General features: G+C 48.2%; 1 protein-coding gene across 1 annotated transcript in view; it reads right to left on the reverse strand.

The window, feature by feature from the left end:
- Nucleotides 1–301: 301 nt before the first annotated feature.
- NR3C1 (nuclear receptor subfamily 3 group C member 1) overlaps nucleotides 302–24,456 on the reverse strand; it is a 61,127-nt gene continuing 36,972 nt past the window's right edge. The window contains exons 4-9 of the mRNA XM_084215607.1: nucleotides 20,817–20,933; nucleotides 15,720–15,998; nucleotides 13,107–13,251; nucleotides 7,867–7,997; nucleotides 2,037–2,194; nucleotides 302–1,182 (exon numbers count right to left, since the gene is read on the reverse strand). Of these exons, the coding sequence (XP_084071733.1) occupies nucleotides 1,030–1,182; nucleotides 2,037–2,194; nucleotides 7,867–7,997; nucleotides 13,107–13,251; nucleotides 15,720–15,998; nucleotides 20,817–20,933 (983 nt within the window). The 3' untranslated portion in view covers nucleotides 302–1,029. The remainder of the gene's footprint in view (nucleotides 1,183–2,036; nucleotides 2,195–7,866; nucleotides 7,998–13,106; nucleotides 13,252–15,719; nucleotides 15,999–20,816; nucleotides 20,934–24,456) is intronic.

Here is a 24,456-nt window from a genome sequence, read left to right on the forward strand (position 1 = left end):
CTGAAAATTTCCTGATGGGCAGTCAGGACTGATCTTCTTGGCATCAATGCAGCCCGTGACTCTTTGCGTTATGGCTGTTGCATCATATGCAAAAATCAGGCTTCTTTTTTTTTTTCAATATACAAAATAACCTGCTCACTTACATCCAGTTAGGACTGGGTTAATTTTCTATGAATCTGCATATCCAACACTTTTGCAATGTACCAAAAGGATTTGTTTCATCTGGATCTACTGAAATGAGATTTGAGAGTCTTCTCCCACCCACCCGGGCCCTTAGAAAAAACCCAATTTTGATGGCCACTTTGCCGGTTGAAAGCATTAGGTTAGAAAAGCCCAACCCAGTTTCACATGAATCTACTAGAGTATTTACTGTCTAGAGGTCATTTAGGAAAGCTACGAGCTGCCCCACCTTAAAAAACCAGCTGTACAATAGGCATCTTGAAGTATTACAAAAAAATTATGTAAGAAAAAATGAACAAGCCGAGTTCACGGTATATAAAGTTAAAGGAAATTGCTAAAACCAGACAGTAATAGCTATAAAAGGCACAACTTCCCTTTTCTGATATACACTTGTAAACTTTCTTCAGGTTACATGCATAAACCAAAATACTACCTTAACTTTAAAAAAAAAAATCCAAAACACTTTACTAAAATAAAAAAAAAAAAAGCCTAAAAAATTGTCTCCAGCCAACTGCAGCAATTAATTAATTAATTAGCAGAATGTTCGTAACAGCCTCAGAGCTTGTCACTGGTGGTTTGATGCATCCAGGGATGGTGCACGAGGGGAGAGAGAAAATTTCTGCCAAAACCACGATTTCTTTTCCTTTCCTTTCTCCCCAGTCCTTTCCCCAACGCGAGAAATCCGCTGCTTCTCCAGCCTAACTCTTGGCCCTCTGTAAACCACATGTAGTGCATAATTACAAAAGAAACACCTGCGAGGACAAAAGGAACAAGTTCTGTAGGTTTTCTCTTTACAAAACAAAGCTATCGTGTGACGGTTTCTTAAGGCAACCCTTTGTGTTAAGGCAGTCACTTCTGATGAAACAAGAGCTTCTTGATATTTCCATTGGAATATTTTGGTATCTGATTGCTGATGATTTCTGCCAACATTTCTGGGAACTCAATACTCATGGATTTATCCAAAAATGTCTGGAAGCAAAAGCTCAGAAGATTTTCAACCACCTACGAGTGACAAGACAAAGAATTACTTGCAGATGAAGACGCTCAGAGAACATCCACCACCCTCCTCCCCAGCTCCTGCCCACAGGATGGGGCTCAGGCAAGATGTGCACAGGAATCCTCATTTAGCTCATTAATTACTGTCCATGGCACTCTGATACAAACCAACCAACCAGACTGTGCAAGGCTTTACAAACGCCGAGGAGATTCGGTACCAATTCCCATTCCAGCAGATAAATAACACACACATGGATAAGATAAATGAGATCTTTCCAGGTGCTTGGTACAGTTACAAGAAAAAAACAGCAATTTTGAGGTCTCAAAGTTACCCTTGTCTTAAACACTGCTTTGTGCTACATGTGTAATTAGAATTAAACTGCCAAAGGAGACGGTCTGAATTGGAAATTCCTACAAAATTAGATCACTGCTAACACCACACATACTGCTGAGGCATTGTTTTAACAGAATTTCAAACTATTCCATAAACTCTTTACTTCTTGGGATCTGAGATAAGACTGCTTTTAAATGCCACATTTCTGCTTCTACTGCAAAGTCAGTTACAGTTCCTGAGCTCCTCCTTTTTAAAGCAACACAATTTTTAAAAACTGCAGAGACTGAAAATGAGATTAATTATACAATTAATTGCTAGGGATTGCACAGCAGAGGCAGCCTGAGAGGACCTCAATGTTCAAGGCTCTCAATTTGCCTTTCGTGAGACAGCAGAGGAGCATGACCTCCTCCTCCTCCCCCTCCTCCCCCATATTTGTCCTTTTAAATAAAAAGAGCTGGAGGAGCTGGCTCTCCCCGCCCCAAACGTATTTCTCTGGAATGCCTGCAGCATTCCTGTCAGGACTTACATCATGCATAGAGTCCAGCAGTTTAGTCAGTTGATAAAATCGCTGCCAGTTCTGGCTGGAGTTCCCTTCCCTCTTGACGATGGCCTTGCCCAGCTCCTTGATGTACGTCATGCGGATCTCCTCAAACAGGGACTGGCTCTTCAGGCCCTCCTTGGGAACTGCAACATGGACACCCACCTTTAAGCACTGCCAAACTGACCTGGGACATGGTTTAAGTTCTCTTACATTAGTTACACGGAGAGGGGATCTTCATCAGGAGCTGGAGTGACGGGACAAGGAGCAAGAGGGGAAATTTAGGGTAAAATAGGGAATTCTTCCCTGTGAGGGTGGGGAGGCCCTGGCACAGGGTGCTCAGAGAAGCTGTGGCTGTCCCTGGATCCCTGGAAATGTTTAAGGCCAGGATGGAATAAGATGAGTTTTAAGGTCCCTTCCAACCCAAACTATTCAGCGATTCTGTGAAAATAAGGAAAAGGAAAAGAACTTGGACAGACTGAAATGACAGCAGAGAGACAAGGAAAGAGCAGGATGGGACAGTGACCAGCTGAACACAAAGCACAGGCCTGCTGCAAAATACAAAATAACCTCCAAAGGTATTCCACCGAAAAACAGCAGAAGGGGAACTGGAACATGGAGGCAACAACACCCAGCCCTGGAAGCACCTTGATGGAGAAGCACCAGGGCTGAGCTCCTGTATTCTCCAGCCCTGGGGAAATGTGACATTAGGAAGGTTCCTTAAAAATTCTGCGTGCCCAGGGAAGAGCAAGGGCAGGATCACAGGATGGCTTGGCTTGGAAAGGATCTTGAAAGATCATCTGGTTCTGAGCCTCCTGACATGGATCAAGTGTCATGGGTTGACCCTGGCACAGTGCCAGCGCCCCCATGAAAGGTGGATTTTCCAAAATGGTTACCGTGAGATGTGACCCAGGAACAGAACAAAACAGGCTCCAACTTGGGAATGGAGGAAAAAAAAACACAACATTTTATTAATCTACATAGACACAAAAGGGAAAAGGAAAAAACTACACACAACAATCCACAATAGAACATCTTCAAAAACACTTCTCCTCCCCCCACCTCTCCAACAAACAAATCCCCTCTAACACATCAATTCTCAATTCCAATACCCTCCTTCACACACACTCTCCCCAGTTCATCAGGAGAGAGGAGTCTTCCTCTCACACCATGGGCCTCCCCAGGAAAACACTGCAAAGTCCCCAGTGCTTCCACGTCACACACTGCAGCCGCCCGAAGAAAATCTGTAGCGGTGACCATTCTTCCTTCCATGTCCAGCGCTCTCACCACTGTCCATGGATCCAAACTGCTCCTTAGGTCCTTTTAAGAATGCTTTGCCTAGTTCCAAGAAGTGGCCGCCTCTCACCATTTGGGACACCTGTCCCCCCCATATTATTTCCCCTGGGGCCTGGGGCTCTCAGGAACAGAGATCCTTCGCTGGAGGCAGAGGGCTCCACCACACCCTCCCCCTCAGTCTCTGTTCTCTCCGCTTCTCCTCGCGGCCTTGTCACTCCTGGCTTCTAGCCAACCGCCTCCCCCAAGGAGCAGTCTCTGTATTATCAGAAGAACTTGGTTTCGCCCGTGGCTGTGTAAGAGAAAAGTCCAGCCAAAGCCACTCCACTCATCTCCTCCACCTAGGGCACTCTCATCTACAAGCATTTCTTCACCTAGTCAAACTTCTTCTTCTTTCCCATCCTCTTTCTCCTCTCACTCCTCAGCTGGGGAGGATCAGTGTTTTTAAAGCTTCCAAAGGTTCAAAAAGGTTACAAGCTCGGCCTGGTCTGCTGACGGCTGGGCACCTTGCCCCCCCCCCACTTTCTCCTCCTGGCTGTGCTCCCGGCACCAGATAACAAATTTCCAGCCTGCACAGTCTCTGTCATTCTCTCTCCCAGGGGGGGCTGCCCAAACCATCCCAGGCCTCCTCCACCCCTGCACCTTGCCGGGGCTCCGGCCTCCCTTCCCAGGCCGCATGGCCTCCCCTCCCCCGCCCAGACGCCGCTGGGCAGGGGAGAGGTCAGAGCAACTCACCGGCCGGACTCCAAAGAGGAAGGTCTTCTCTAAATCCTCTGCTTTTTAACCCACTGAGTGTGTTCTCGGAGGCGTACCCAAATCCTCAGTGGCCACACCAAATGCCAATTTCACATCTGGCCACTGATTGGTTTGACCATAACTTTCCAAAAAAAAACTCTCTTCCGGGTCAAACCATGACAATCCACCTCTCGCCTCCGAGAACACACATTTCACTCCAACATATTAACAAAACTACATCCAAGACATTTCTGCTTACAACAGTGACATACACCAAACCTCCATCCCTACATTTTATAATCAATCTATTTACATGCTTTGCTCTTATTCCTTTTGATCCATCTCACAGTTTCCATCTTCTCCGGGTTCGATTCCCGGTCAGGGAACCAATAATGTCATGGGTTGACCCTGGCACAGTGCCAGCGCCCCCATGAAAGGTGGATTTTCCAAAATGGTTACCGTGAGATGTGACCCAGGAACAGAACAAAACAGGCTCCAACTTGGGAATGGAGGAAAAAAAAACACAACATTTTATTAATCTACATAGACACAAAAGGGAAAAGGAAAAAACTACACACAACAATCCACAATAGAACATCTTCAAAAACACTTCTCCTCCCCCCACCTCTCCAACAAACAAATCCCCTCTAACACATCAATTCTCAATTCCAATACCCTCCTTCACACACACTCTCCCCAGTTCATCAGGAGAGAGGAGTCTTCCTCTCACACCATGGGCCTCCCCAGGAAAACACTGCAAAGTCCCCAGTGCTTCCACGTCACACACTGCAGCCGCCCGAAGAAAATCTGTAGCGGTGACCATTCTTCCTTCCATGTCCAGCGCTCTCACCACTGTCCATGGATCCAAACTGCTCCTTAGGTCCTTTTAAGAATGCTTTGCCTAGTTCCAAGAAGTGGCCGCCTCTCACCATTTGGGACACCTGTCCCCCCCATATTATTTCCCCTGGGGCCTGGGGCTCTCAGGAACAGAGATCCTTCGCTGGAGGCAGAGGGCTCCACCACACCCTCCCCCTCAGTCTCTGTTCTCTCCGCTTCTCCTCGCGGCCTTGTCACTCCTGGCTTCTAGCCAACCGCCTCCCCCAAGGAGCAGTCTCTGTATTATCAGAAGAACTTGGTTTCGCCCGTGGCTGTGTAAGAGAAAAGTCCAGCCAAAGCCACTCCACTCATCTCCTCCACCTAGGGCACTCTCATCTACAAGCATTTCTTCACCTAGTCAAACTTCTTCTTCTTTCCCATCCTCTTTCTCCTCTCACTCCTCAGCTGGGGAGGATCAGTGTTTTTAAAGCTTCCAAAGGTTCAAAAAGGTTACAAGCTCGGCCTGGTCTGCTGACGGCTGGGCACCTTGCCCCCCCCCCACTTTCTCCTCCTGGCTGTGCTCCCGGCACCAGATAACAAATTTCCAGCCTGCACAGTCTCTGTCATTCTCTCTCCCAGGGGGGGCTGCCCAAACCATCCCAGGCCTCCTCCACCCCTGCACCTTGCCGGGGCTCCGGCCTCCCTTCCCAGGCCGCATGGCCTCCCCTCCCCCGCCCAGACGCCGCTGGGCAGGGGAGAGGTCAGAGCAACTCACCGGCCGGACTCCAAAGAGGAAGGTCTTCTCTAAATCCTCTGCTTTTTAACCCACTGAGTGTGTTCTCGGAGGCGTACCCAAATCCTCAGTGGCCACACCAAATGCCAATTTCACATCTGGCCACTGATTGGTTTGACCATAACTTTCCAAAAAAAAACTCTCTTCCGGGTCAAACCATGACATCAAGTAACGAGGCAAGGCAGTGACAGACTGGACAACAAACAGACTGCACCAGCCATGGGAAACTGGGCATGGACACAGCTTGCTTGGGACAGGGCTGGGCAGGGCAGGAGCTGGGGACAGAAAGCCAGGGCCTGGGGATTCAAACCCAGGTGAAGTCCCTGTGCCTATCTCCTCCTGTGGGACCAACCTGGACTAATGGAGCACACCAGAGGGGACTCCAGAGGTCCTTAAGGTGCTTCCCTTGAGGCCTCTGATCACCTTGGGGAAGTCAACGAGTTGAAGACAGAGAAGAGAAAGAGCTGAGACAAAGGTGACAGAAAGCACAACAGGAGGACAGAGGCCACAGAACACATTCCCTTCCTTAGGAAATCCAACATTCCCTGCACTGTCAGCATCTGAGAGATTCTGGAATGAAGTCTCCTGTCTGTCTTGCCTACACAGGAGATAAAACCTGTCAACTGTTTCAATACTTCACATGGAGAAGGTCTCTGAGCTACGTCTGTGCGTGAGCTACAAGACTAGACCTGTGTGGGATTCCTGTTTTACTCCTCCTCTTCTCGTGGAAAACTTAACACAGAAACACAATAAACAAATTCAAATTGTCAAGTCGTGGATTAAAGAGCTATAGAAATCTCAGCTATGCAATTGCAGAAGCTCCCTGATGTACCACTCACACAATGCATGTACTTGGCAAAATGAAGATAAATTGTCTCCCACTGGAAATGGAGTGGAGAGGCCTCTTTGGGCAGTGCCAGCCCCTGCCCAGCCCCGCTGCTGGAGGGGCTGAGTCCTGCCAGTGCTGCCTCCTCACCACTTCTGCCATGGAAATTTCTCCATGGAAATTTCCAGCTCCTGTGAGGAAAGCTGGCCTACACCACACCCGAAACACTTGAGGAATTTTTGGGAGAGATTTCAGAACCAAACAGGAACTGTTTGAAATCTGCAGTTTCAGGGAAGTTTTAAGTTCCTACGAAGCCCACGGCCGTGAGAGGCTGAAAGCTTCCTCTGAAAAGAGCCCTTGTCCCAGTTCTGGGCTTGGCAGCGAGGCAGTGCTGGGCACTGCCAGGCTGGTGGAGCACTGGGGGAACTGGCCATGGCAGCCCCATGCTGCCCACACCCATCACCCCTGCCCTGACATGGGAGCAGTGCTGGGGTTCCCAGTCCTCCTGCTCCTATCCAGAAAAAGCCCAAGGTGAACTAATTCTCCTTTCTGTATGAGAATCAATGCTATTATTCACTGGAAAAATTAAAGACAAGGAATGTTTACAACTTCAGTGTAATAAACTTTACAATATTTACTTTTCATCCCATTTCAGGTCCCTTCCAAGCCAAGGCACCTGATGAGGATGATACACAAGTACCAAAGTCTGTTGACAAATCTCCACTTGTGCTGCTGCTGCCTTTCAAACCCTTTGGCACCTCTGTCACTGCTCTGAAGCAAAGCCCTCGCGCCAGGCAGGAGCAGGAACACGTCTGCCTGAGCAGCTCCCTGGGGATCCTGTGAGCGTGGGATGGGACAGAGGATGGGATTTCCCAGGACACAGAGGCTGTGCTGGAACGAGGTGCCCAGCTCACACCCACCCCAGCATGCTCACACACACTCACACACTCTTTCTCTCTCTGCTCTGTGAGTCCCTGGATTGCAGCCGAGCCTGGGCTGAGCTCAGACCCTCAGGGAGCTCCAGCCCCATGAGGCAGGGGAGAACGAAGTCACTGGCTACCACTGATATCAACAGAGGGGAAAAACAACACTGTGAAAGGTATTTACACATAATCACTTCTATTAGGCTAGTTTGTTTCTGTGTATTTTAAAAGGACTATTTCTGACACTGCACTTTGAGCTTTCATGCAGTAGACAGAATTTACTAAGCTGTGACTTGTTTGACTCCAGCATCTCCTACCTAAAGAGAACACCAGCATGTAGCATATTGTATAAATCTATCTCACAATACCTACTGCAAATCCACCACATACTTCTACAGAAGCAAAGAGCTTGGTCTTGAGCTGTTCACCTACTTGTAGAGAGGAGAAGCAAGGTCTTCATGCAGAGATACTCCTCGTAGGAGACTTGGAGGCGGGACAGCTCTCGGGCCACCATGAGCATGTGTTTGCATTGTTCATACATACATGGGAGATTCATCCTCTGCCTGAGGAACAAAAGCACAGGAATTAGGGCAATGTCTGGCTACCTGCACGCCCTGGGTCTGTTTTTCCACGCTGCAGATGAGGAGCTGTACGTGAGCCATGGCACAGCAAGGGGGGCCCCACTCCCAGTGTGCCCCTGAGGTGACCGCCTTGGTGGCACACGGCAAGGCTGGCCCCGAGGGCAGGAGGAGCCCTGTGACACCCTGAGGCCAGGGCCTTTACAAAGGGAGCCTGTCTGCACCAAGGACTCAGCAGCAAGCTCTGCTCTCAGCAGCCCCAGCACCAACGTGACACAGAAACCAAGCTCAGCCCGAGCTCCCCAAGCCTGGTGGTCCCAGAGTCTCTCGTGTCCCCAGGGAAACATGATGAAGTGTCACACTAGAGCTGGGATTTCTCTAATTCTTTCAGTGCCTTTGAGAAGTGCACCTAATTAATGCATATTTATATATTTAGGAGTATCTTCCTGTAACTCCTCCGTTTTCAAAGTGACTTTATATTTGTGCCCATCTGTGTTCCTGAAGCAATGACCAGCACTGCAATTAAACTTCATTATCTCTGTACTGTAATAAACTTGTTTCTAACCATAAATGGAAAGTCATGTTGACAAGCAAAGGCAAATCTTGGAATCAGAATAACAAACATTATGTTTTGGTATATTTTTTTTTCCCTATTTCAATGAAGCCTTGCATCAAGACAGGAACTGCTTTTATCTAATATCTCATCTGACATAGCAATCTTGCTTATCTATGCTCTTACAGCTGGTTACTGTGAATATTGCAGAATTAGTTTTGAGTGGGAAATGAAGAACAGACTAATTCTGAAGAGTGTAAGACAGATTTATGATTTTCCATAGGTTTGCTTTTGTAGAGAAAAAGAAAAGCAAAATAACTCCATGCAATGAGTACACAATCTCTCTGCAGTGATGCCAGCACCTCATTTTTTGTCAATAACGTGTCACCTTTCCTTGGTATCACCTATACAGCATTATAATCTGCACAGAGACAAAATGGGATCCCTGTGGGAGTTACGAGTAAGATTCGGTTAAGAAACAACAATTCCTCCAAAGTTGATCCCTTTTCCATTCTCTCTCCCTCAGACCTTCAGGAGGATTATACAATCATCCCGGGAAACCCTGAGTGGAAACAGGGAACAGCCCATTCTCAAGGTGCAAAAACCAGGGGGAATCCTGATGGCTTTGGAAAGACAGAAACACAAAGTGCTGAAACTGCACTAAAGCAGACCAAGCGCCAGGGTAAAACCCCATTTCCAAACGCAGCTGTTGGACAATTCCCTCCCCAGGGAACTGCCAGGCGTGGCACTGCCCCACGCCTGCAGCTGCAGCTGTGGGCACTGAGAGCAGCCCAGACACCCCGGCCTCCCCTTGGGTCCCACCACCAAGGAGCACCGAGAGCACACAAGGGGATGCTGCGTGACACAGAGGCAGGGCCCTGCTGGGCTGTGGGACATTTCTCAGGGCACTTGGCACAAAGCCACCGCTTGGCCAGGTGGCAAACGCTGTCCTGGCCCCTCTGGGCTGTACCAAAGGGCATCTCACACATTTCAAATTGAGTAATTTAAACCCATTCTCTGCCAGGGCTCAGCAGTTTTCCTCATGTAAAACTGTGCACTTCTGGGCAGAAGGTTAAAATCACCATTATGAAAGGGGTCAGCCTGTTGTTTGTTTCTGCCCGCTGGGAATGCAGCCCCATGCAGGAGGCTGAGGATGCAGAGGAAGGCACGGAGCAGCCACGGCCCCTGTGCCCAGCCAGGCTCTGCCCCGTGCCCAGTGACAGAGCACAAGGAGGTGATTCACCAGCCTGCCCCAGGTCCCAGCGCTGGCACAGCTCTGGGAACAGCTCCCAGCCAGCCCCATCCTGGCCAGGGCACATCAGATGATCTCAGCTGGCACAGGGAGCTGTCCTGGGGACACAGGCAGGACAAGGGCAGGGCCCAGGGCCCTCCCTGCACAGGGCACTCACCAGCCCCACGGACCCACTCACCCCCACACACAGCATGGATCCCTTCAGGGGTGCTACACTCGGCTCACGGAGCAGACACAGTGCTCGGGAGGACAGCACACACCTGCCTCCCCAGGGCACCCCCACTGAGCAGGCTGCTCCAGGTGACCCCCTCCTTGTCCCCTCAGTGCCCACCCCTGTGCCCAGCCCTGGGATGGACAGGGGGATGGACACGGGGGGATGGACACGGGGGGATGGACACGGGGGGATGGACACGGGGGGATGGACATGGGGATGGGCATGGGGATGGGCATGGGGATGGGCACAGGGATGGGCATGGGGGGATGGACACAGGGATGGACACAGGGGGATGGACACAGGGGGATGGACACAGGGGGATGGACATGGGGATGGGCATGGGGATGGGCACAGGGATGGGCACACGGGCGAGGGAAGCACGGCAGGGATTTTGCACTGCTCTGAGTTTCCCAGCTCAGCAGAGCTGCACAGCACCAAACCCCAGCAAACAAGATGCTGCTGTTCTGAAAACCAGATGGCAGCGACTCCACAGAAGGAGTTACAAAAGAATTCTGGGGAAAAACTTCGGGGAAAAAGGGAACTGACAAAGCACTGCTTACAAAACTGCCCTCACTCGTTGTTTGGCTACTCCCAGCCAGCAGCACAGCCACCCTGCATGGCACATGAGAGCAGGAGGACAAACGCGTGACCTCACTCCTCCCAGCAAGGAGCCACAGTGACGAGCATGGGACCAGAGACAAAATCCTGGGGCCCAGGACTTCCAGGAACTTCTGTCTCCAGCTGGACAGCAATTAAATGGCATCTGCTACTCGAAGAACACCACTGTGCACTGTCACTGTGCTCACTGTAATTTTGGGCACCCTGCGACATACCCAGAGGACGAAAGCTGAGACAGAAGCAGTGCCAGGTCCAGCAGGCATGTTTTCAATCACAAACTGGGGAAACAGTTATACAATACTGCAAAATCACAGGTTTAAACCCTTTCCAAGTACTAAATAATGGCCTAAAGCCTAAGATTTATTCAGCTGCCAAACTTTTCAACAGCTTGAATCAAGTTTCATGTGTATGTGTATAAAAACACGTATAACATATATAAAATTGCCAGCTAGTATAGACATACCTCCATAAAAAATAAATAAATTATAGGAGTACAGACATAAAAGTAGAATATTCAATAAATATTAAATTTTTAGAAGACTGAGCAAATGACTAATATGCCAGTATAAAACATAAGAAGAGAATTTAATCCTCTTTCCTGCCACAGACTCTGAGCTACTGGATGCTGCTATTCCATGTAAGTAGCTGTAAATACACAGGAACACACTGGACAGGGCTGGCACAAGCATAAATGCATGAAGGACTGATGCTGCGCAGATGCTTGAGCAGATACATGAGGCTAAAGAAAGTCTATTAATCCCATCAAGAAATCAATCAGTAACTGCAGTTATGTCCAACTGAACCACCAAGTCCTGGAGAGTTGGAGTTTCCCTTTGTGAAGCTGAAGACACTGAACTGCACTGAACCTGAGGGTAAATCCTGAAAGCTCAGGAACAGAATAAATGGTTTCTAACCCCCCTGTGACAGCTCAAGGGAACTGGGCAGGAGTAGCTGCCCCAGCGGCAGCAGCTGCAGCCCCAGCTCACCTCCCCACGTGGGCACAAACCCAAACCCCAGGGATTTATTTTTGTCTGCCTGCCCACAAGGTCCCTCCTGCAGGGCTCTCACGTCTCCCTTGGTGTCTGTCAGGTTCTACCCCGAGGTGGCTCTGTTTTATTGAGGGATAGGACATAAAAAGTTACGACCAAAGAGTTTTATGGAGAACCTGTAGCTCACTGGAAGGAGCTGCAGTGCTCTCAGTCAGCTCAGTGTTTTATTGAAAACAAATGTCACTCTGATCTACGATTCACCAAACTGTAGCTGGAAGGAATTTGGGAATGACTCTTTGCTGTAACAGCATTACCCTGTCATTTCTGGGGGTTTTCAAGAGTTCCAACACCTAGCAGTGAAGCTTTGTGGTTCTGACCCACTGATAAAACAGCAGGAGGCCTCTGACTTACAGCAAATTAGATGTTATTGCACTTGGTGACAACATCAATTATTTCAATTCCACCATATAGAGACTATTCTACTCCAGGGACACATTCTTAGCACTTTAATAAACACAAGGACACAGATGGCCCCTCACCTGCCATCTCCTTCTCAGCCTTTAAAAAAAAATTATTATTATGAGGCAATGATTACAGTTTATAAAAGCCTGGATAAATATTTACAATAAAAAAGCGCAAGGGAATAAATAAACAAGAACTATAAATCACTGATCCCATTTAAAATGTAACAATTATTATTTTTCTTTAAATACAGAAAATATTTGGGAGATCTGATTTTGAAGTGAAACAGGACCAAAAATATTAAACTGTGCCAAAGCAGGCTTAAAGTATTGCCCCCATATCAAAACCAGAAAAGAGACACACAAATAAGATCCAACCACCTCAACAATCTCAAATTCCCTCTTCCCCTCTTCTACAGCACAGAATTACTGCACAACCCAAACCTGGAAAAATACAAGGAAAATGATGTGTGGTGCAAGAAAATAGATGTTCAAAACAGTCCACCAAATTCAGCTTTGCTTGAAAGCCAACAACAAAGTTCAACAAGAAAATATGAACCAGGCAGGTTGTTCCATCTTTAACCTTGTCTTTTCAGCCCTAATTTCATCAGATCAGACAGAAATGTTTCCCTCTGGCAAACTCCTAGGGCCATATTGCCACTTTGATACACTAAACAGACAGAACATTATGCAATTTGCCAAACTTTTCTCTCCATCCCAGGCATATTTTTAGCTGTGACTGTGTTGGCTCTGATAAAATGAATGATTCTAGTGAATGGTGCAGGAACAGTCACAATATGGGATGTTAAAGCACAAACACCTCCCACAAAAACTTCTGGATATAAATACACTTAATATCTCAATTACCTTCCGTTTGACTTAGTGGGAAATGCTAAGCAAGCTGCTGGAGAGAAGCAGGTGGGGAAGGAAGGGAGCTGGGGATGTCTGGGAGCGCTGAGCAGCCCCAGGCAGCCCGGGCACAGCCCAGCCCTGCAGCTCCTACTCACTCGTTAATGATCAGGTCTGGAGCAAAGCACAGCAGGTTGCCATTGGACTGCTTGTAGGATCTCCAGCCTAAAGCAAAAGCCATCAGGAACATCCAGGAGTACTGCAGGAGGGTCATTTGGTCATCCAGGTGCAAATTTCGGAAACCTGGAGAAATACAAATGGAGGGGGGATCAGGGTGTCAGCTGCAAAAAAGCAACAAAGGACAAAAAAGTTGCATGGCTTGGAAAAGGAGCGGGGTTGTGAGCAGCCCAACTGCTGTGTTATCAGTGCGCAGGTACTACAGGGAGTAAAAGAGATGTAATATTAAAAAAGTCACAGTAGATGTGTGTGTGGTTATCTGGAGCTGATGGCCAGTCAGATACATCATAAAAGGCAGCAATTATAGTTCACATACACTGTAATTCACTGGGCTGCCTTCCAAAAATAACAGGCCTAGCTCCTTTTCACAAGAGCAGCCTGCTAGACAATAAATGATTTAATATCAAATGTTGTTCTCATTCAACATCAATTGCACACTGAACCTACAAAATAAGTCCTGCACTAGTTACCAGCATGAACTGCTTCTAATCTCACATGTAGCATGAACAGAGCCAACTGAACAGGGAGGAAATGAGTAAAACCTGGCAACTGGTTCCTCAAAGAGTCTGAAAATGCCACCAGCTTTGGATTTGCAGCACCAGCTCATATCAGATCCAGCCTACACTTACCAAGAAACCATCGTGCCATACGGAGCCATTATTAGAGCCTGAATGCAAGTTGATTTTATCTATTTTTATTAAGCATCTGACATCTAAAGAGCTCATAACATCTGAAGAGCTGCTTCCTGAAGCCGTGCCAACAGACAGAGCCAGTGGATGAACGTGTAACTAACTTGGTGGGTCTAAACACAGCCCCTGGCTTTGGAGCCACCAGCAATGACCAGCTTCTGCCTCTAAATTACAAAGAAAGGGTTTCAAAGTGATTCCAGTCTTTCTGGGTCAAACCTTGAAATGTGCGCTCAAACCCTCCCCAGGAAAAGGTTATTTTGAAATCCCAGCTAAAGGGTTTGGCAAGGAATGCTGGCGTGCTGTCAGCATGGCTGATGGGCTACAACAGGAGCAGGATATACAAATTAAACACTCATGAGGAACCACCTCAGCAAACAAAAGAAAGGAGATAAAAATGATAAGAATAGTTGCTATTAATGTAGCTATTAAAGAGAAGATTGGCATTTTCATTGAGAGCATAAGCTCTAACCTGAAGGGTTTGGCTAATTACAAACACCTCTGCTCAGCAGAAATGATGAACAGAGAAGTGTTTTATAAAATGGAATCTAAATCTGGATCTGGGAATACCAGATGGTCTCCCAAAAACCTGTCCCAGAAGGAAGTGTGTGCATGTGAGCCTCTCCTCGAGCAGACTGAGCTAATTCAGCACAAGTGCCCAGTGCAAACAGCCCTGACACAGAATGCCAGAATCACTGAGGTTGAAAAAGTCCCCCAAGATCACTGAATCCACCTGGTCCAACCTGCCCCACCTTGTCAACCAGACCCCACACAACTCTCCAGTCACATCTCTGCTGGACACAGATGTATTTGAGTTTTCCAGCCTTTCTTTCCCACTGTTAATTTATTTCCCCTGCTCAAAGAGACACAGTTATGACTCATAAATCTCATTATCAGACTTTTTTTTTTGGCAGACCTGTTCTGTGATGTTATTTTTGGGCAACCTATGCGTCATGGAGGTGTTTTTGCCACGGATTTTGAGAACAGGTAGTGAACAGCACTGACAGGGGTGAGAGGGAGATAAACACTGGGCATTGTTCTGTAGGAACAAACATCTTCAGCTCCCCTTGGCCCTGGCCTTTCTGACAGAGGCCACATGTCACATCCAAGGCTGAGATCTGACATCACTTCTTCTGAGTCTCACTGTGTCTTTAGGTGGGAGCCAGAACAGCAGCAAACCTCCCTCTTTTGCCCAGGTAAGAGTCAGTTTGAGCAGAGCTGGAGAGAAAACAACACCTTGACTCCCACCCTGGAGCTGGACAGTGAGGGGGAGATGGGGAAGACCCACCCATGAACACAGAGCCACTGAGCCAGCACAGCGATGCTGGGCTGCAGAAGTCAAGAGAACCTCATTGCTAAAAGTATTCAAGAAATAATTTTTTACTGTCCAGAGAAACTGTGGCTGCCCCTGGATCCCTGGCAGTGCCCAAGGCCAGGCTGGACACTGGGGCTGGGAGCAGCCTGGGACAGTGGGAGGTGTCCCTGCCATGGCAGGGGTGGCTCTGGGTGGGCTTTTAGGTTCTTCCAACCCAAACCATTTTGGCATTCTGTGAATCTGAGGTGGAGACAGAGCTAATACAAACAGTTCTCTGTAATACTTTTACAACAAATACCCATTTAAATAAGAATTTCAATATTGAATGGTCAAAGTGTTCAAGTAAAATGACCTAGCTTGTGGCAAATAAATGTTTGCACCTGCAATTTTTTCTGCTTTTCTGCTCAGAACTACCTGAGCCACGAAGAAGCCCTGATAGTACCAACAGTCACGTGCACAGCTTTGAAGGCAGAAGGGCAGATTTAGGTGCAGCAGGAAGCCTGCAGGCAGCACCCCCTGTGCCTGTGCCTCACCTGGGATCGCCTTTGCCCACTTGACCGCAGCGACCACCTGGCGGCCGCCCAGCATGTTGAGGGTGGAGAGGATCCTCCAGCTGGAGTCGGGCAGGGAGCTGTCGTAGCCTGAGTAGAGCACCTCGGGCTCGATGACCTCGAGCAGGGACACCAGGGTGGGTGTCAGCTGCGGCAGCGAGGCGGGCACGATGCTCTTGCTGCCAGACGCCTCCGGAGCCTCGCGCGCGCCCGCCGCGCCGCCCTGCTGCAGCCCCTTGATCTTCTTCTTGGTCTTGCGGGCTGCAAAGGGTGGGGAAGCCACAGGTGAGGGCTGGGAATGGCCACACAGAGATAAACACAGCAGAGGAAACGCTGCTCTCCTCCCCCCACGGCCGGCAGCAGGGCAGCGGAACCCGCGCGGCATCGCTTCGCCAAGTCAGGAATTTCACACTCGTCCCAAGCAAACTTCCAGTGAAAGTAATACCTGACATTTTAGTAAAAGTCACATTATTCCAATGCTTCAAAATGTCTAGTTATGTCTGCAGGTACCTTATGAGACTGACCCTAAAATGCAAGGCTGACCCTAAAATAAAAGGAATAAAAGGCTCAATCCCACCACTGGAAATATCTGCAGGACTGCACACTTTAAAAGTTCCTTTAAATAGCAAACACAGAAACTAGGCAAAAGAAAGGAAAAAAAAATATTTAATGGGTAAGAAGTTACTGGATCTCTCGAGCCAGGGAAAATGTTTTTTTTCTAAAATGCTGGGCAGGAGGAGCTTTTTCTCCTGCCAGCTCTCTTGCATATAAATCACTGCTGCGCAATTAAACCATAAAACTCATTCGCCAAATAAATAAAACATCACACAGAGATGTTAACTATAAACTACAAAAAGTTGGAGCAACAATTTTATTAGCATCTTGTCCCTAATGGAGTCTCCTGCTTGGCTCTGGCTCTCCTGGACGCAGGCGGCCACACGGAAGGAGCTCGCTGTTGGACGGAGCGGGCGAGCCCAGCTCCCTCCCTGGGTGCCTCAGCTCATTAACTGATTTCTGCTCTGGAGCTTCCCAGATAAACCTGTAGCCCCTAAAAGCATCACGGAATGTGGTCGTGCATTCCAAGTCCCTCCTGAGCTGTTCAGAATCCCTGAGCAGCCAAAATGCACCAAGGCTGAGTGGCAGCACCCAGAGCCCCTCCTGGACCCCTCCTCCCTCTGCTGCAGCAGAGCCTCCAGAAACCAACTGCCAAAGACCAGGAATCCTCTACAGACCTTGGACAAACGGCAATTTCCCAAGGTTTTGTAGACTGGCCACATGTGCCAAGCCTGCCATGAGGGAATAGCAAGAGTTGTTTCCTTGGAGCAAAGAGCTTCTTGTTATTCTCGTCTCAATTTTGAAATGGCTGCATCAAAATCCTTTCATATTCTGGCATTTTTTGCCCCATTATCCGTGTTCTGAAGAGCAAATGAACTGCTTTGACTTAAATTTAGAAGCACATGCCTTCAGCTTCCTGCAGACACCTGGATGGAGTATTTCCAGCCCAGAAAGCCTGATTAAATTATAATCAAAATAAACAGATCTGATAAGACAAACTGTTATGTAAGAATTTTTATCAGGCTGTTACCAGTCCTGACTTAGATATAAAGCTGTACCTCACCAAAAAAAAAAAAAAAAAAAAAAAAGAAAAAAGGTTGAGATAATGTATTTCTTTGCAATTAATTTTCAAATAATAAAACGACCACTAATTTAAAGCCAGCTCCTCAGGGCACCCTACAGGAGATAACCCCCACAGATAAACTCAGCATGGAGAGAAAAGCATCCAAGATTTTCTGTTCAAAACAAACAAAACCCCCCAAGCCCCAGCCTCCTGCAGTCTGGCATCCACCAGGCTGCAGAGGCTTCCTCCTCCCTGCCTGGGGGCAGATGGCCCCTGCACCTGAGCCAGGTGGGTGAGGGACCTGCCACCACCCCCACGGCCACCAGGCACTGCCCTCCTCAAGCACCAGCCAGAACCAGCCCACTGCAGGCAGAGCAGGGCAAAGGATTGGGAAAAAAATAAAAATTCCTCAAAAAATTGAAATAAATTCCAAGTGAAGACTGCAGAAAAAACTAATTAATTGCCAAGTTTAACTGTAAAATGCAGCATGAAAAGCCAAAAAAATTATGAGACCATTTTTTTTACAGGCATAAAACTTAACAATAAATCTTTTCTTCCAGCACATCACAAAGAGAGAGGGTGCCAAGGAACACCAATTAACGGTGGGAGCGGAAATGAGAACTCAAGGAAATAAAGGCTGGAGTACAAAATATCATCTTTGTGCTCTGCAAATCTCTGGTACCTGCAGCTTGACAGTTTGATGTTTTTCCAGTCTCCTACGCCCCAAAAAACATGCAATAGAAAAAAGAAAGTTCCAGAAAAGGATGATATGCAGGGCCAAAAGGATGACTGATGGACCTGAGGTCTTTTCCAACCTTAATGTTTTTATGGTAAAGAAGGCCAACAGAAAATTATCAAGTGACTAGAAAGAGCCACTTTGAACTCAGGACAGAACAGGTCAATTAAAATATTGCACGATAGAATGAATGAATGAATGAATGAACTAATTAATTCAAAAATAAATTGATTTTCTACCCAATACCTAACAGTGAGATCCACTGTAGGTACCAGAAACTGAGAGAAACCCAAAACAGGGCAGGCTCCAGGAAAAAGTCCAGCAGGAAGACAGGAGAGTGCAAGGGCCCCAGGACTATGGGCTGGACACTGGGGTCTCCTCTGACCACTCACTGGTTTGCTACAGCCATGGTTTATGCACTGAGGATGCAGCTGGGGACTTTTCAAAAAGAAATTACTGTCTAAAAAACATGCAAATTTAATTCTCTGAACAACAGTCATTCCTAAACTGTGACCCTAAAATAGACAAAATAAACTGGATTTTAGTCTGTTCTGCACCTTTTGCTGCCTCCCAGTTTGCTTTTCTGCATGACCACTTCTCCATCTGTTCAGATCTGTCCCAAAAATCCTTATTTTCAGGGCATTTTTCACCCTTTCACACTACTCTGGGTTCTTCCATTTTGTGGTCCTGAGTTTCTAGATTCCCTTTCCCTCTCAGCCATAAAAGCTTCCCTCTCCCCACCTTCTCCAACAACTTATATAACAAAATCCACCCTCCAAAACCTCCCTAGGATTCTCAGTGTCAGAATTCGGACAAACCCCACTGGAAGGGCTCCAACCTGCCCGTGGAGAAGTGACAAGAGCCCAGTGTCACCACCCTGCACCTTCTGTGCTGCACATGGGCCAGGCTGCCCAGCCCTGGGCTCACCTGGGGCCACCTGGGGGGGTCACCTGAGCCACCTGGGGGGGTCACCTGGGCCAGGCTGCAGTGATGCAGGAAGGAAAAGCTCACAATGGGAGTACTAAACCTGTTAGAGAACTGCTCCTTACTATGAGAGCACTTTTCCACATAGATAAATACATGAGTAACAAAAATGTATTTTGAAAACAACTATGAAGAGAAAAAATAAAAATCAACCTTAACCAAAACACATTCTTTCCCACCTCAAAACCAAACCTGTGGGGTTTGGCAATATTTAAGCTGCCTTTAGGCTCTGCTGTTGGGTGTCCTTGCTCCCAGCCACTGGCAGGGCAATGACCTCTCCCACAAACACCAGGAGTAGGCAAAAGGCCTGTCCTGCCCCGACCTCTGAAGGATGAGCCCGCTGGGAGTGTCCAAAACCCAAATCCAGCTCCTGGGAGACACTCACTGACCATCCACGGCCTTTAGGGATTTATTTCAGAACCCACTACTGTAGCTGTGGCTGCAGCCTCCCCTCCTGCACACAGATCATGACAGGAGCTCATTAAAGGCAGCAGCAGCATCCCTGAGGAGGGGATGTGCTGGAAGGGCAGGTCCAGCCCCTGCAGCCCAGCAGAAATGGTGCTGTGTCCTCCTGAGGGAGCTGGGAGCACAAGAGGAAGGATGTTCTACCACAGACACCAGCCTGTGCCTCATTGATCTCTTTAACTTATCACTTACACCTCACCAAGGATGTTAGCACTGACTGAAATGAAATTCTGTTCATCCTTGGAGCTGACAAATACATCTTTGACATTTTTATTTTATCTGACAATTTTGATTATACACGTACCACCAGGATAACTGCACCAGTAAGTGCTGCGTTAATCTCTGCTGCTCAGGGAAAAATAGCAAACATAAAACGAAGCTGACACTAATAAAAGTGTTTTATGCCATTTTACAAGTGCTGCTAAATCTCTGGTTGATGTGGCCTTCAGATTCTCAGGAGTCATTCAGGACTCAGCAGAGAACAATGATGTGGTGGTATGTCAAATTTAACCAACACTTTCTAGAGAAATTTTGTCAGATATTTAAGAAGTATCCAGAGCATGAACAAAAGTACTTCAATTTTCCTCAGCTGGAAGATGTAATCCCCACTCCCACCCCTGTCTTCCATGGTCTGTGTCAGGTCACTCAGCACACCCTCCCACAGGTGTTACACCTCCCTCCAGGTGTTCTCCAAGAGTTCTGCCGTCCCACATTCCAGGAAAAAGCCATGAGACGGACGTGCTGAGAGGAATGAAGAACAACCCCCGTTTGTGTACGTGCCTCACTTGAGCTGGACACACAGAGCCAGCAAGTGAGCACAGACAGGAGAAGGTTCAGCACAAGCCCTGCTGTGCCTCGTTACAATGCCCAGAGAATGCAGCACGGACTGAAATTGCCCCCAGCAGCTGCCCCAGCAATTTCCCGGGCAGCTGCCCCAGCAGTTGCCCCAGCAGTTGCCCAGCAGTTCCCCAGCAGTTCCCCAGCAGTTCCCCACCAGCTGCCCCAGCAGTTCCCCAGTAGCTGCCCCAGCATTTCCCCAGCAGCTCCCCAGCATTTCCCCACCAGCTGCCCCAGCAGCTGCCCTGGCCAGCCCAGCAGTTGCCCTGGCCAGCCCAGCAGCTGCCCTGGCCAGCCCAGCAGTTGCCCTGGCCAGCCCAGCAGTTGCCCTGGCCAGCCCAGCAGCTGCCCTGGCCAGCCCAGCAGTTGCCCTGGCCAGCCCAGCAGTTGCCCTGGCCAGCCCAGCAGTTGCCCTGGCCAGCCCAGCAGACAGGCTTACCTTCCAGGTTCATGCCCGCCTGCAGACACTTGCGGTAGCGGCACGCGGGGCAGTTCTTCCTGCGGATCTTGTCGATGATGCAGTCGTTCCTGCCGGCACACAGGTAGTTGTGCTGCCCTGGCACAAACACAGACAGACATCAGCTCCCCGTGCACAGACCCGCTCAGCCTGCCCTGTGACAGTAAGGAGCACAGAAACCTTCCCCTGCTGCACCGCCTGCCTTGCAAAAACACCGGTACCCGCCTGACTTCACATATCCAAAGCCAGTTCTCGTGTTTAGATCTCAAAGCCAATACATTTAGGTAAAAACATTATTTTCTATTTGTTAACACCAGGCAACTTCTATTTTTAAAACTATTTCCCCCTGCATTTACCAAAGCCGCCTTCTCCAGCAGGTTTCCCATTTCTCTAAATAGTTTGACAAGAGACATAAATAATCTGCACAAACACATTCTGAGAAAACACTTGTAAACATTTCTACAGAGCATAGACACAGCTTCATTAGCTGGACAGCCATGAAACCTTCCTGGAACTTACAGCCTGACCTGGACAAACCAAACTCTCTGACATTTTTATGGATTCACAGATTCAGAGCAAAACTGGCCCTGAAAACATGACAAATTGAAGTAGATAAATGAAAATAACTGTATTTCTTAGCTGCTTAGGGCAGGGCAACAGAAGTATCTATTCTTAATTATATGAGTTATGTGAATGAATGTCTGAATGTAACTTATTTAGGGAAAGGTATTACCAAAGAATAGATCCTTCTCCCAGACAGGGGTCAAGGAGCATGTTTTTCCAGAGGGTAGAAAGCTGCAGCCTGGGCTTTTACTCTGTATTGCAAAGTACTGACAGTACAATATTGTGAGAATTGTGAGAAACAAACAGATTTTCCAAATACTGAATTATTAACCACAGAGTCCAAGAGTTTTCTCACAGGAAAACAGCTTGGAGAAGGAATTTCTTACAAGTCAGCTGTGAAAATTATGGGCATGCACAGTTCATTCCTATGGCTTTGGCCAAACTTCTCCTGTGAAGCGTCTCAAGTTGATATTCCAGGGAATGTTTTTCTGAATGACTGCCCCACCTCTTCCACTCAGGGAAGAGGAGCCTTCCTGACCCTTGTGCCAGCTTTGTGTTTAATTAATTCAGACAACAGATCCTCCACTCACCATTCTGGTTGCCATTAGCATCCTAACACACAGAAACACACACAGAACATGAACTGATGCGTGTGCCAGCCCTGCAGTGCAGCAGAGACAACAGCTCCCTGTCCCTCCTGTCTGATGAGACCACAGCCTCACACACCAACACAGGCACTCAGGTGAGGCTGCTCCTGAGCTGCTCCATTCTATCCCTAACAAAGCTTCCTCTCCACGAATGCTTGGTTTCTTGGATTTACTGCTCACCTATTCTTGCCTTTTCCAGGACCAAGCTGCACTATTTGTACTACATTATATCAAAGCCTCTTGTGCCAGGACCATTTTGGGGGAGAATGAAGGGAAGCTGGTGCTCCACGCCCTCCTGCTGCCCAGGGCTGTGCCAGCAGCCAAAGGAACATGCTCCACTTCTCTCTGCTGCTCAAACCCAGGCACTCCACAAATACTCTGCTAAAAACCAGGAGTGAGCCAAGGCAGGAGTTTCCAGGGGAATCTGGGGCACACAGGGGCATTTTTTGGAGGCTGGCCAATCCCATCCCCATCCCATCCCCATCCCCATCCCCATCCCCATCCCCATCCCCATCCCCATCCCCATCCCATCCCCATCCTGCCCACCGCCCCCCTGGCACCAACAGCTCTGCGCCCATTTCAGCACAGCAGCCTAAAAAAGGCTGGGAATTGCAAACAAAGGACTTTGGAAGATGGAATGGAAACTGCTGACAAAGAAGGCTGATCTGGAGCAGAGCAGGAGGGAGAGGTGCTGGGGAGCCTGCAGGGAGGGAGGTGTGAGGAGCTGGGGAGGATCCAGGTTGGTACACTGGGTGCTGAGTGGGGTTGGGGATGGAGAAACTCAGCCTCGAGGGCTCTGGGCTCCGAAACACCATGAAAACACAACTAGAAAAAGCTATCTCTGGCCAGCCTGGGCTCCTGAAGAAAGGCCTGTCTGCCTGCACATAAATCGACAGCTGCTGCCCCACCTTCACCGTTCCTCTTCTCTGGTTCTACTCTTTGCTGAAAAAATGCACTTTATATTGACTTCCTAGACACTGACACTTCCAGTTTCTGTGACTATTTCTGCCACAGTACACAGGCCTGGAGGCAAAGGTGGAAAAAAGGGCTTTGGCTAAAGGCCGGGTAATGAGTGTGCAGAGTCAGCTTGATCTGAGCACTAACAGGTGCCTGGCAGCCACTAATAAAAAGGATATTGCAGAAACAAATTCTTTTTACATGTGTTCCTAATAAGAAAAATGCCTATAAAAGACAAAACCAAATTATTTGTTCCTTAAAGTGAGGACTAGGACTAACGGATGCTGGAAGCAGTCCTGCAAACACCCATGTCATGGAATGGAAGGGTTTAGGGTCAGTCCTTGGAGCTGTGGCCCAGCTGACACAGGGGTGATCCATCAAAGGCTCAACTTGATCAACCTGGAGGTCTTTTCCAACCTTAATGGTTCTGGGATTCTCTGAGAAGTGAGATAATTTGTGACACAGTCAAAGTGGAAGCAGAGGTGAGCCTCAAGGAACTATTGCCACAAGCCTGTTTACATTTTTAATATCAAGACAGTTGATTTATGGTGTGTCAAACCCAAAAGGAATCACTGGGGTGATTCCTCCCTGTATCAATACTTTTGTGATTTATTTAAGCTTGAGAACAGGCAAACCCATGGCTATGGCACCTGCCCAGCTGCCCTATAAATTGTCTTCTGAAGGATCTCTGGTGACCATGTTTTAATCAAAGGTACAGATGATTATCAGTATGAGCTCAGGCTGCTCTGCACCTGAGCTCATACTGCCTTGTTATACCTCAGCTGCCACAGAGCCAACACCCCTCTGTGACCAGCAGAAAGCACCACATGAACTTGACTTTGCTGATCCCCCTGAGGGGCTCTGCCCCTCCATGGAGCTCCCCACGGCACCTGCTGAGCCAGGAACTGGGGGAAAGTGCTGCTGTGAGGACTGAATGGTGGCTTGTCTTTGTCAAAGAGCCTTCCCCCCCTGCAGGGACCCCAGCTTGCACAAATGTCAGCAGAAAGAGCCTGGTTCAGAGAGGGCTGCACGAGGAAGGCACAAGACAGGAAACCCTGGGGGCCAGAACTAGGAATGATGTTCTTCAGACATGAGGAATCACCATCTTCCCAGAGACACTGGGAATATGCTCCAGTTTTTCTGCATGTGATACTGAAGCACAGTCAGATCTTGAGGTACAACCTCGTCCCTCACAAATGGCTACTGAGGCACCAAAAACCACACAGCCCTTATTCACATTAGTTTTCCATCATCTCTGTTTTCCAGAATGGTTTTCTCTAATCACAACTGGACAGAAATCTCAGTGATCCAATCCCACACACGTCCCTGGTACTCAGTGTCCCTGCAAGTAACACCCAGGGACATGGATGCAATTCAACCTATATTGTTTGCAGGAGAGCTACAATACCCTCACACACAACACATTTACTGAGTTCCACGTAAGTTTTCTACAT

Source organism: Fringilla coelebs, assembly GCF_963513975.1.
Source record: "Fringilla coelebs genome assembly, chromosome: 15".
Classification (NCBI taxonomy): Eukaryota; Metazoa; Chordata; class Aves; order Passeriformes; family Fringillidae; genus Fringilla; species Fringilla coelebs.